This window comes from Salminus brasiliensis, chromosome 16, assembly GCF_030463535.1.
Source record: "Salminus brasiliensis chromosome 16, fSalBra1.hap2, whole genome shotgun sequence".
Classification (NCBI taxonomy): domain Eukaryota; kingdom Metazoa; phylum Chordata; class Actinopteri; order Characiformes; family Bryconidae; genus Salminus; species Salminus brasiliensis.
The window spans coordinates 30,016,782-30,029,873 of NC_132893.1; the positions used below are offsets into that span (position 1 = coordinate 30,016,782).

Below are 13,092 nucleotides of genomic sequence, written 5' to 3' on the forward strand. Positions count from 1 at the left end.
ATGGGTTAGGGTGACTTTCTGTTTTTCAAACATCCTCCTGGCCAACTTTGGCCCACAGGCCTCACTTGGCCAGACCTACAGTCTCACAATAAAGTCTTAAACTCCGGTTAGACTTGTTTTCTGTCAAAAGAGAAAAAGCAAAAACAATCAGCAGAGACATTTCCAAGATAAGAGAGACTTGAAAGAAGTCTTGTGTTTTCAGGATATGTTTGTCAGAGGAATAACGTCTGTAATGACTATCATCTGCATGATGTGCTTTCAAGCATCTGGAACATGCAAAAAGCTAAATTTGTCATGATCAATTTTAGAGCCTGGTCGTACCTGTGGCACACAGGGTGTTTATCTGTTGCTTCTGGACCCGTCAATTATTTTTGATGGATTATACTCAGCAGGAAATGGATGGGACGAGTGAGGCTTTATGCAGTGGATCTGAATGTGGGAGTTATATTAGTTCTAGCTTAGCCAGACAGCATTCCAGTGTTTGGACCCTGTGTGTGTGTGTGTGTGTGTGTGTGTATGTGTGCACTGTGTCCCAGTCACATATATCTTCTCCTCCTGTCATCACAACATTTTGAACAACATTAAAGCAATAGTTTGGCAACTATGAGGCTAATGTAGCTAACGAGTAGTGGAAGCTTATACTCCACCAAGTAGCATTACACAAAATCTAGGCCTAAATCATCAAGTGCACTGTTGAGAGATCTTACATTGACTTGCTTATGTGGTTTCTGACTCTGTAAAGTGGATTAAAGTATGAACACAATGCAGGTTTCAAGATGGCTACCACTGCTGTGTTTGCTATGCAGCATACTTTCTAGGTCTCAGGCCTTAAACAGCATGTTTAGGCTTTGGGTTGTTGCTTGTTCCATCACTAGGAAAGTGGTGCACATTTTAAGGCTTTATAAATAGTCCGTGTTGGGTCCTGCCCTAAGAACCAGTAGCCATGCCCAGCTAAAAACATGTCCATGTGGAGCCTGTGTGGTTAGTCCAACTGGGAACCAGAAGGTTTTGTCCTCGGGTTCCACGTCGGCCTCACATATGGATGCCCACCAGGGTCAGTGATTGGTCCAGGAGGGGTTAAACATGAGCCCCATCAGAGTTGTACACTACATATGGGGCCCAGATGGGACCCCTGTGAGATTAAGGTGGGCTGTAACGATGGGGCCCATTTGGGAAGCTCAACTGGGTCTCAGTAAAAATGCATGTACAAATCGACCCAGAGCCTATGCTCTTCTGAAACCAATCCAGCCCATGTTCCACCCATGTGAGCCCTAAATGAACATGTTGGCTGGGAAGGGCTCCCTCTGCTTGCCTACAAAAAGACACTCAGGAAGATTTAGCAGATTCTGGAGAGGTGGTGCGCTATTCTACTGTGCAGCGACACCAGCCCACACCAGAACTAGAAGGCTTCTGCAAGGGAGAATGGGTGAAAATCCTCCAAACAAGCTCTGAAAGATTCCTAACAGTGATGCTCACCAAAGGGATACTGATTAGTACTGATCATGCATGTTTTGGTACTATGAAACTGTAAAGGAAATGTGTGATCTTTAACTTTCAGGTCTTCTTCTTTTAGAAATCTGGTCTTCCTTGACTTCCTTGACATTTTGACCAAGGGTGCCCAAATTTTTGCATGCAACTGTATCTAAGACCAGGATATATCAAATATATATGATTTAAATATGAGTGCCCTCCACAGGCCATATAGTTTTGTTGCACTCCTGCTGACAAAAAGCTCTTTTTGCTGTCCCGAGGGCACTTTATCACGGTGGATGTGAGCCCCCAGGGTGGGCAGGAAAAGGAGAAAGCAGTTCTGGTGGGTCCAGAGGTGGAGCAACAGGACTGGAACTGCCTCCGGCTGGTCTATCAGCTGACAGGCAGCGCCTCACTGCAGCTTCAGAGACGTTTAGAGGGAGAGAGTTTTGACCACATGCTGTGGTCTGCCCACAGCCCCTCGGACAGCTGGCTCATGGCGAGCATAGACCTCCAGAACTCCACCGAACCATACAAGGTGAGAGATGAATGAATGGGAGCTGCACTGGGACTTCTGTGTGCACTGAAATTATTAAATTTATCTTTTTTGTAGATTGTCATTGAGGGCAGACCTGGATCAGGTAAAGGCAGCAGTGTGTCCATCTTCGAGGTCAACATTTCAGATAAATACTGCATAGGTTAGTGACCCACATACAAGTTGGGGTTTTTGGAGTTAACAGCCAGTACTGCATTTACTTCATTGCGTGTTCTGACTCTTTACCTGCTTACAGTAATTGCTTTTGCTTGGAGCCGTCCAATGGAAAAGCTGGATCATGTGTTTTCCTGGTTACATGAATGTGGTTATGCCAAAACAAGGGCACAAGGAAGCAGTGGTGGACCATGACTATTAGACTTCAGCCTTTAGTTCAAACCATAACTGTCAAAAAACCTGAGAAAAAAACACATCTCTACAATAACGCCATTACTGCTAGCAGAGCTGTAGCAATTTAGGTCACACTTTGGAGTGTTTGGAGTGGTCCTATGTACATGATTAACCCCTTAAAAAGCCTATGTCCCGCCAGTGGTCCGAAAGGGTTATTACAAACTTCTCTTACCTTCTCTTAACCTCAACTCAAAACTTAATCCTAACCCTCATCCTGACCCTAATCCTAACCTTAACCTCAACTCAAAACCTAATCCTAACCCTCATCCATACCCTAATCCTAACCTTAACCTCAACCCGAGAACTTATCCTAAATCTTATCCTGGCCCTAATACTAACCTTAACCCCAACTCAAAACCTAATCCTAACCCTCATCCTGACCCTAATTCAAACCTTAACCTCAACCTGAGAACTTATCCTAAATCTTATCCTGGCCCTAATCCTAACCTTAACTTCAACTCAAAACCTAATCCTAATCTTCATCCTGGCCCTAATCCTAACCTCAACTCAAAACCTAATCCTAACCCTCATCCATTCCCTAATCCTAACCTTAACCTCAACCCGAGAACTTATCCTAAATCTTATCCTGGCCCTAATACTAACCTTAGTCTCAACTCAAAACCTAATCCTAATCTTTGTCCTGGCCTTAATCCCAACCTTAACCTCAACCCAAGACCTAATCCTAAATCCTATCCTGCCCCTAAACCTAACCTTAACATCAATCCAAAACCTAATTTTAACCCTCATCCCGGCCCTAATTCTAACCTTAACCTTAATCCCAAACCTAATCCTAACCCTGATCCTGGCCCTACTCCTAATCTTAAACTCAACTCAACTAATAATAAACCACATTCTGGTCCTAATCCTACCTTTAACCCCAACCCAAAACCTAATCATAAACCACATCCTGGCCCTGATCCTAACTCAACCCAAAACCTAACCCAAACCATCATCCTGGCCCTAATCCTAACCTTAACCTTAACCCAAAACCTAACTCTAACCCCTTTGTAATGGTCCTAATCCTAACACCAACATCAGTCCAAAACCTAACCCAAACCCTCATCCTGGCACTAATCCTTACCTAATCCAGTTAAGATCCAGTTTTAGACTGGTGTCAGCAGCAGATCTAGAACTGGTTGAGGATGTCGAGACTCTCCAAATAAAGTGAAGAACAGCTGAATTCAGTAGAAGTCTCTTGATGATCTCCTGAATGTTCAGATGCTGCAGCAGAGAGTCTGAGGAGTGTTTATTTCATGTAGAAATGATCCTTTCTAACAAATGACTGAAACCTGGTTAGACTTAGTCTTGCTGATGTTCTGTGACGTTGCCAACATCACAGAAGGAGTGATGTGGGGAGGAAGCGCCATCAACTCACTCCTAAGAGAGCCAGGCCTGAGAGCAAGGCTATGACCCGGGATTCAAACCAGTCTGATGGACCATGCAGAGCCTCCATCTCATTAATATTTTGACTGTTTTGTTTCCAGCCAACATTTAATGAATAATGAAAAAAGCATTTTATTAAAAAGCTTCTAGACATCTATTTTTAGTTTCCTTAGTTTCATTAAGCCTTCCCTAAGCCTTCTCTGGGCCATCCCATACAAAACGAGGATACGATGGCCCTGTTGAACATTGCAAAATTACGTTTCTGCTGGAGTTAAGCAGCACTCACAAGCCAGGCAAACAGAAAGTCAGCGAATCCGTGGTGAACCCTCACCACAGGCTCCTGTGGATTAGGTCTGCTTTCTAATGAAGGTCATGGCAAACCCACATACCACTCATTTTAGTGGCTGTGGGCCTGCAATGTTGTTGTTGTTGTTGTGGATCAAGTGCCTCTGGTGGTACAGCATTAAAAACATCAGGTTCCTCTGCTACAATTTAAACCTAGTTAAAACCTTGTGTGCATTAGTGCTCATCCAAAGACAACAGGTCCTAAACCAGTCTAGGACTAAAGCTGCTCATTCCATCTAAATCTCATCAATATGTTCAAATAATCCCTATTTTCTGTTGTTTTGTCCAAGAGTGTGATTTCGAAGAGTCTCATCTATGTGGCTACACTAACCAGTGGAACAGCAATGTGAACTGGTACGTGGGGAGAGGAGTTCCAAATAGCCCCAGCCCCAGTGCTGAGCCAGGTGTGTAACCTCCTAAAATGACCATTATCAGTGTTTAAACCTCCTTTCTAACTGACCACTAGACCACCAGACATTATAGTAGCTACTCTGGTCTTTGAGAGGGTGTTAATTTAACCCTAGTGATTTTGACATTCCTGGTGTATTCATGTAGGCCAAAAGGAACACAGTACATGCTACTAGTCACGCCAGATCAGCCTGAAAAATCCCATATTGACTATGAAGGTCTTGCTTTTGTCCCCAGGCAATTACATGTACGTGGATTCAGTTCATACCAAGACTCTCCAAGAAGTGGCCAAGCTGGTGTCACCCATGACGATGGTTCCTATGTCAGGTTGTTTGAGCTTTCAGTACAAGCAGGACCAAGTGGAGGGTCATCTGTTCTCGGTCTACAGCAGGGACCGGGCTGGACAGTACCAGGAGCTGTGGAGAACAGACAAGCCTGAGAACAACCAGGTGGACTGGGGGACAGAGACTCAGGTCTGGATTCCTGTACAAGTGGCTCTGAGAGCCCCCTATCCTGTAGAGGTAAGGCAGACGTTCTGGGACAGTTTAGGATCTATCATTGGGAGATTGGAAGTTTCATCCCTGGGGGTGCCACAGACATCTGTGCCTGGGGGTTTCCAAGAAAGCATATATCTCCTATAAATGATCAGGTTAAAGTGACACAGATCTGATGTTTTCTGCAGGTTTGTTTTAAAGGATCACTTGAGCAAAAAAAGTTGATATTGCTGATATTTTGCCTAATAATTTGGCATGATACCTGCCAACACGGGTGTCTGTCAGCTGACATAATGCACCTAAAAAATGCACTTCCTGAAACATGGAGAAGAAAGGTTGTGTAGCTAAAGTGGATTTCACTTTCAGGTTGTTGCTAGGCTGTTGCTATGTGGTTGCTATGGTGTTCCAGGTGGTTTTCATGGTGTTGCTAGCTGGTTGCTGTGGTATCCCAGGTGGTTGCTAAGGATGTTGCTTAGTGGTTCATATGGCATCCCAGGTGGCTGCTATGGTGTTGCTATGTGGTTGCTAGATGTTTGATATGGTGTCCAATATGGGTGCTATTGTTTTGCTAAGTGGTTGCTAGATGGTTGCTCTGGTGTTGCTTGGTGGTCATTGTGGTATCCCAGGTGGTTTCTGTGGTGTTTGTAAGTGGTTACAAATGGGATGCTATGGTGTTGCTAGGTGGTTGCTATGTTATCCTAGGTGCTTTGCAATGCAGAACCATAATTAATATACTATGTATAATCTAATCGTCTCCTGAAAGTGTGTTGAGCTGTCCAGTGATGCTGCATTGGCAGCATTTTGAAGCATTTTGACTCAGGAGAAGCACATGCTAGTTATTACTCTGCCAGCTATGTGGTTGCTATGGTATCCCATGTGGTTGCTAGATGGCTGCTATTGTGATGTTAAGTGATTGCTATGGGGTTGTCTAGGTGGTCGCCGTGGTACCCCAAGTAGTTGCTATGGTGTTGCTAGGTGGTTGCTGTGGTGTTTGTAAGTAGTTACAAGGTGGATGCTATGGTGTTGCTAAGTGGTTGCTATGGTATCCCAGGTGCTTTTCAATGCAGAATATACTATATATAATCTAATAATGTCTTGAAAATGTGGTGAGCTGTCCAGGGACGCTACGTTAGCAGCATTTTGAAAAGATGACTCAGGAGAAGCACATGCTAGTTATTACTCTGCCAGCTTACTATGGTGACATGACAGCGGGAGACCTAGCTGTCGGGCTGCTGCGAGTCACTCTGTATGGAGATCTCAAAACATCCCCACTGAGCTGCTTTAAGACATTTCAGCCGCAAATGCTGACATGTCTAGAAATGAAGAGCATAATCAGGGCACAGCTCCTGCTTGCTTTCACTCATTATTAGCAATCTTAACGTAGTGTTGGTGTTTTTTTGAGGGGTAGAGTTTTCAGGCAAGTCCTTGAGTTTGTGTTTTGGAACGCTAGTTAAACAAAATCTTTATAGTTACCACAGAAATGCTTAGCCTCGAAGGCAGTTATGCGTATCTGGTGCAGTTTATGGTTGCAGATTTCTTTTCCATTAGAAAACAAAAAAAAAGTGGTGACAGGAATGATGAAGGGTTCTGGAGAAAGGAAAACAACAGGAAAGGAATGGGATAGAAAGGAGAAGAAAGCAATAAAGCAAAAGGATAAAATAAAAATGTGAACATGTCATCTGAAAACAATCCTGATCTGAGAGAAAACAGACTGGGAAGAATCTGCATTCAAAATAGTCCTTTTCTCTGCCCGTCTACAGCAGCGCAGGACTGAGACACATGACGTCCATCTGTGAGCGTGTTTGCAGGCTGAGTATTTTTACGGCATATAATTATTTTTTCATGCTGCATGTTTCTGTATGGGTGTGTGTATGTGTGTGTGTGTATGGGTGTGTGTGTGCATGTTTCTAGGTGGTATTTGAAGTGTCCTTCAACAGTCCGAAAGGAGGCCGCGTGCTTTTGGACGATATTTCCTTTTCTCCTGAGTTCTGCAGTGCAGGAACAGGTGCTGTACTCCTGGGAGCTTCTAAAAAAGCCCTTTATAAACCTGATGTTCTAAAATTCTGTTTAAACCCCTTATTCAACATATTTCACAGAACCCACATTCGACCCCAAGGTGGCAAACTGTGACTTTGAGCTGGGCTTGTGCCAGTACACTCAGAGTCCAGCAGGCGGTGCGATGTGGAAGAGAGTGTCGGTCCGGCCCAACATCTACCGAGCAGGAGATCACACTACAGGAACAGGTGCTGTAATGGCTCTGAGTGCTTGTGAACCTGAGTCTGATCACAGTGGATCTGCTTGGCTTCACTGTTAGAGATGATGGAATATACTGTATATGACTGTAGTTGAAAAATAATCTTACATACCTTCAAACTTGCAACTTTATAAGAGGCAGAAAAGATTCTCCTCTGCCCCGTTACTAATGTAAGAAGACGGACCTCTTCTATTAGTCCACTCTTCAGGACATGTTCACAGCACTGGCTTTTTACGACAGTGTAAGTACTGAATGATGGAGATGGAGTAATATGGCTTATAGAGAAAAGTTTTTACTTTTACTTTGTAATATGATTATGAAAGAAAATCAGATTTTGTTAGTAATCAACGTGATCAATGCATTTTCATGCACTTCCAAGGACTTGTGTAATGGGGAAAACATGCATTTACATGAATCAGGCAGTAATAGCTTTCTGCTTGCAACCCGCCAATGATCACACAGAGTAAGACGTGACATTAACGTCATGTAAAACCCAAACTTTAATACTATTTAAATAAGTGTATATTCATTTTGTTCTATAATTGACTAACGTGTAGCAGCCAATGCTGCAAAATAAAAATAAAAAAAACACCATTAAACATGGTGCAAAATAAAAATAATGAAATACTAACAGTGAATTATTTCACAGCTGCTGCTATATGGCTGCTGGAAATATATAGCTTTATATGGCTATATGATTGCTGCTATATGGCTGCAGGATACACAGCGGTTTCTATATAGGCCTAATAAATGTCCTTAAGGTTTGGTGTGACAGTAGCCATGACTGTCCCACACATTGTACACACATAATCATCCGGCTAGTAGTTGAGGATAGATATGCTGATGGGCTGATAAGCAGGGTGGTTAAGTTACCCACTCTCTACATGGAAGAGCAGCGTTCAATCCCAGTGCAGGACAGCAAAGGTTGGGTTTCCAGTCCTATGTTCCAACAACATTGCTCTGCTGTTGTATGGGTAATGTATTTCACGCTTATAATGGAATTTCATATCACACTGACTATCAACAATTGGGGGGGAAATTACGCAGCACTGTTACAAAGAACACATGAAAAGAGCTGAAGTTGTCCGCTGAGTTTTTTTAAGACATTAATCTCAATGACTTTAACAGCAACAGCAAAGAAGAAGCCGTGGTGTGAAGCTCAGGAGATCTGAGCCTTAGAATTCAGAGTGAGAATACTGCTGTCTCTGTCCAAACAGGGTCATTCTTGTTGGCAAATTCAGAATTCACATTGCAGTCTGGCTATGTCAGCCGACTCTATGGACCTCGGCTTCCAGGGAACCAGAAGTACTGCCTGAGGTTCTTCTACTCTCTCAGGGGGTTCAGCAAAACAGGCCAAGCCTTGGCTGTGCATCTGTACGATGCAGCTGGAGCTAAACGGGATGAAATATGGGCCCAGAGTGAGAAGACCAGGGACGTTTGGATACAAGCTGAACTCTCTATCCAGAGTCAAAAGACTACCCAGGTAAAGAGCTAAGATTTGGCATAAAGGGATTTTAACACAGTCTGCATGGCTGTACGGTTCTCCCGCTGGTTAAACAGAGCGCTTCAGTGAGACTTTTATAAGGGTCAGATATTATGGTCTGTTTTTATGTTCTACTGTAAAACAGCTCCACACTGCAGACTCTCAACTCCTTTATTTACCTTCTGAGAACGTCCACACTGCTGCCAGCTGAGCAATAATATCCACTGGCTCCAGCAATCCACCCTTATTATGTATATATTACATATCTCATACGCCTATTCAACACAGTTTAGCTCCGCCCATTCATACTGCAGTTCTCAGGATTGATTCAGCTCATGATTAAGATCTTTTTTTTTTTTTTTGGAATCATATAAAACGTTGAACCTCAAGAAAAAATATAAAGTACAAGGAAAATGTAGGAAATGCCCCCTCTCCGGACCCTGGGGTGAAAGTTTTGGGGTTCTGGGGTTCGCTTCAAGTGGACTCTGGTGAGGTCTGTTGCAAGTGTGAAAGCTATCTATTTCCAGGTTGCGTGATTGGTTCAGTTTTCCACTGAACTTTCCACACTGCTTAGACTATCACCTGCATGGCTAAAAACCTTCTTCTCTGAGAAAAGCTCGTTGTTCGCAGGTGTTCCTGCATAGTGAAATGTCATGACTTCAGAAAGCGCTGTTCTTCACTGCTTGCGTGATTGTGTTTGTATCCAAGGACAAGCAATAAATGGAATGAATAAGCAATAAATAAATAATTTTTATACTTTTTGTTTATACTTATATATTTTTATATATATATTTTTTTTTATTTATTGAAAGTGCAAGCTCCATTGGATTGCTCCTCAATTTCATTGTACACTGTGCAATGACAATAAAAGCATCTTATCTCATCTTATTGATAGGTCAATAGACATAGGTAATACCATTTAGCATAAATATGCACAGAAAAGTAACTGTGTGACAGTAAACCAGTAATAATGAGCCCCTCCCCAAAACTAGCCCAGAGTCAGTCCTGGGTGTGTTTTCATGTATTCAGGACATTATATATATATATAATTTTCAATTGGATTCATACTCTTGTTTTGATTAATCAAGTAAAAAGGTTCAGTCAGCCTAAAAAACTGCAGTTCAATTTTAAATGATTTGAATCTCACACACTTAAATCCATGTCCTGGTTTCATTTTAACAGTGTAAAATTCTGTGAAACTCATGCTGTTTTATTCTGAATCTGATTAAACAGATATGCTGCCCTCTAGATATTTAAAGACAGGGCAACACTGACTCCTCTCCACATTACCCAGCTTTACATTAGGTTCGTATGTTTCATAGGTTTCAGAATCAGAGTGAATGCCATGAAGACCATGAGAAAATAGGACAACTACAGGTTCATCATGGTTCCAGTTACATACAAATTCATCTAATGATGCGCTGCACTCTCTCTTATTCTCTTCAAAGGTGGTGTTCGTCAGTACGTGCAAAAGCTTCTGGACTTGTGGCTCCGTTGGTCTTGACGACATCACTGTCAGTCTTGGGGATTGTGAGCTTCAATTAGGTAAAGTAGCCCCTTAACACACATAATATGAGCTAAAGTGCTTAGCCTATTCAACCCTGTAAACTCTATATGAAAGCCCACATTCTTATTACTTTTGTAATTTGTAATTACTTTTGTAATTTAAGTTTCATAGGTCCTAAAATAGAACCCTGAGGGATTCCAGAAAATGTGGTAAGCTAAGGGGCTTTACAATTCACCTAGTGGTTAAAAAGCCTTTGATTAGACATACAGTATGCAGTACCGTGCAAAAGTCAGAGCCCACTCAAACACATTCAATAATGTTGAGGTCTGGAATCTGGAGTAATCAGTCAGTTCTGAGAACAGCAGCAGCTTCTGCAGTTTTATTTAATCAAAAAGTTTGCTTATGCTCCACATCCTTTCAGATCCACAGTGGGAGGATGGATAGAAAAACCTGCAGATGTCTTCAGATCTGATGCAAATATGTAGTTGGAGTGTCTCCTCTCAGAAATGACAGCTTTAAGTGCTGTTTATCTGAACTGGAGATTAGTGAGAGTGGTCTACTAGGTCTTGCACGGTTGCTAGGGGTCCCATTTTTTAGGTATCTGTAACTGTAACTTTTTTTTTCCAGCAGTCTTCTCCCTTATTCTGCAAGTGGCTTATCCTCTATCTGATCTTCTCATGTAGACTCATGTGACCACAGTACTGTATATCACACAACACACCAATACACATACTACTGTAGTTGTTTACCACCCTGATCTTGAACATTACAGGACCTCTGGTTCTTCCTTCTCATTGTAACTTTGAGACTGGGATGTGTGGATACACGCAGGACAAACATGGTGATGACGCGGATTGGGTTCTGGCTAGAGGCCCGACCCCAACTTCCTATACAGGACCTATAGGAGATCACACAACTGGAGTTGGTATGTTCCCCTTGTTTGACCAGAATAATACATTTACAGTACTGCGTAAGGTTTAGATACTTGTACAAATTAGACTAGAAAAGCTCCTCATCTGGGCAGTAAGTGCTCATTAGCCTAGTAAAACAGTAATATTAGAATAAATACTAATAACAAGGTCTGGTTTTCCATCACTGTGTTCATTAAAACATCTCCAAAGCTCTCCTCATGAGTCTAGTATTATTTAGTGTTATCATCCCACACCTGGTTTGGTAAATAGTGCTTTTTTTCCACTAGGTCACTATTTGCACATCGAGGCCTCCCTGATGCTGGCAGGCCAGAGAGCCCGTCTGGTCTCCAGCCTTCTCCGTGGTTCTAAAGGACTACAGTGCCTGCAGTTCTTTTACCATATGTACGGTTCTGGCACAGGACAGCTCAGTGTTCTGCTGCGCTCAGAACTTAAGGAAGATGACAAGTTGCTCTGGATGCACACCGGCGAACAGGGCATCTCCTGGGTTAGAGCATCAGTGAGCTACCAGCATGATCATTCACATCAAGTAAGTGAACTCCATTACCCACAACCAGACCTCTAGGTCCTTAACGAGACCTAATTTACATGCAATCATTTATCATCATTTATCTTTCCTCACTTGGTTTAGATTGTTATTGAAGCCGTCCGAGGTCCATCAGTAAGAAGTGATATTGCGATTGATGACATCGTATTTCAAAAGGGACCCTGCAAAGGTATTTCCTGGACACAGCAACTAATCATACTCATAATCAATGCATTAATCTACTTAAATTACTTTAGGTGCTATTATTATTGTTTATTGAGAATTGAGTATTATTGAGTTTTTTAAGTTAAGTAAAATCAATATGCGACTTTAGTAGAGGTACGAAATATTTGATGCTTTACAAGCCGACTTACCACCCTGTAACTTTACCTCAGAATGAAACGCATATATATATATATATATACACACACACACACACACACACACACACATTTTTAGTCATTGTTCCTGATTCTTACTGACTATTGTCGTTGCATCCGTTGAGCTAGCTAACAGTAGCCGGACAGCTGGGGTATCTTTTAGCCCCAGGTGAGCCGTTCTTCCTTTTTAGGTCAGCCTAGCATTAGCTTTTAGCCTCCAGTGAGCCATTTATCCTTCTCTGGTCAGCCTAACATTCGCTTTAAGGATGTTCCACCCCGCCGCCATGTTCTCCTGAAGTAGCTGTTGTATTTGAGTATGGACATTTTGGGGGCGTAAATATAATGAGTGTAGACGGTTACATCCGTTGGCCCGTTTAACAGGGCCTGTTTTCCTTACACAGGTTTTTCTTTTTAAACAGAGCCTTGTGTTTAAGGTTCACGGATTGTCACCTTCATATACCAAACTCTCATTATTCAACTCTGCCAAGATAAATACTAAAGGACATTTTAGGGGCCCTTTTAAAACATCCATCAAAGCATCATGAAGAAACTGAACTCTGACTCTTTCACTCCCGCAGATTCTGACCGGCCAACTTCTGGAGATCTTAACAGCATTGAGTAACAGACTAGATGACTCTAAACACCAGAGTACAGATGATAAACGGACCCTATGGAGAGATTTTGAAGGGAAAGGGGAGCAGGGTTTTTTGAGTGGGTATCAGTCACCGCTGACTCTTTTTTTTATTACTACATGACTGCCTTAAAATGAGGTTTGCTATTAGGACTAGGAGACTTTAGGAGGACATGCTTGTTTCTGTATGACAGCATCATGACAATGTTATCAGCTCACTTGCTTAATCAAACTTTGCAGTTTGCAGTTGTTCTGGTTTATGCATATCACTGAACAAAGGAGTAGATTTTGGAGGTTTTGGAGAATGTTAATAAAGTGAAAAAACACTTGTTTGAATTA

General features: G+C 42.3%; 1 protein-coding gene across 1 annotated transcript in view; it reads left to right on the forward strand.

Moving 5' to 3' along the window:
• Window positions 1-13,089, forward strand: part of mamdc2b (MAM domain containing 2b) — a 15,665-nt gene extending 2,576 nt beyond the window's left edge. Inside the window, exons 3-14 of the mRNA XM_072658336.1 lie at window positions 1,752-2,008; window positions 2,084-2,168; window positions 4,432-4,545; window positions 4,787-5,070; window positions 6,955-7,048; window positions 7,140-7,286; window positions 8,515-8,780; window positions 10,229-10,325; window positions 11,060-11,212; window positions 11,486-11,745; window positions 11,848-11,932; window positions 12,701-13,089. Of these exons, the coding sequence (XP_072514437.1) occupies window positions 1,752-2,008; window positions 2,084-2,168; window positions 4,432-4,545; window positions 4,787-5,070; window positions 6,955-7,048; window positions 7,140-7,286; window positions 8,515-8,780; window positions 10,229-10,325; window positions 11,060-11,212; window positions 11,486-11,745; window positions 11,848-11,932; window positions 12,701-12,744 (1,886 nt within the window). The 3' untranslated portion in view covers window positions 12,745-13,089. The remainder of the gene's footprint in view (window positions 1-1,751; window positions 2,009-2,083; window positions 2,169-4,431; window positions 4,546-4,786; window positions 5,071-6,954; window positions 7,049-7,139; window positions 7,287-8,514; window positions 8,781-10,228; window positions 10,326-11,059; window positions 11,213-11,485; window positions 11,746-11,847; window positions 11,933-12,700) is intronic.
• Window positions 13,090-13,092: the final 3 nt, after the last annotated feature.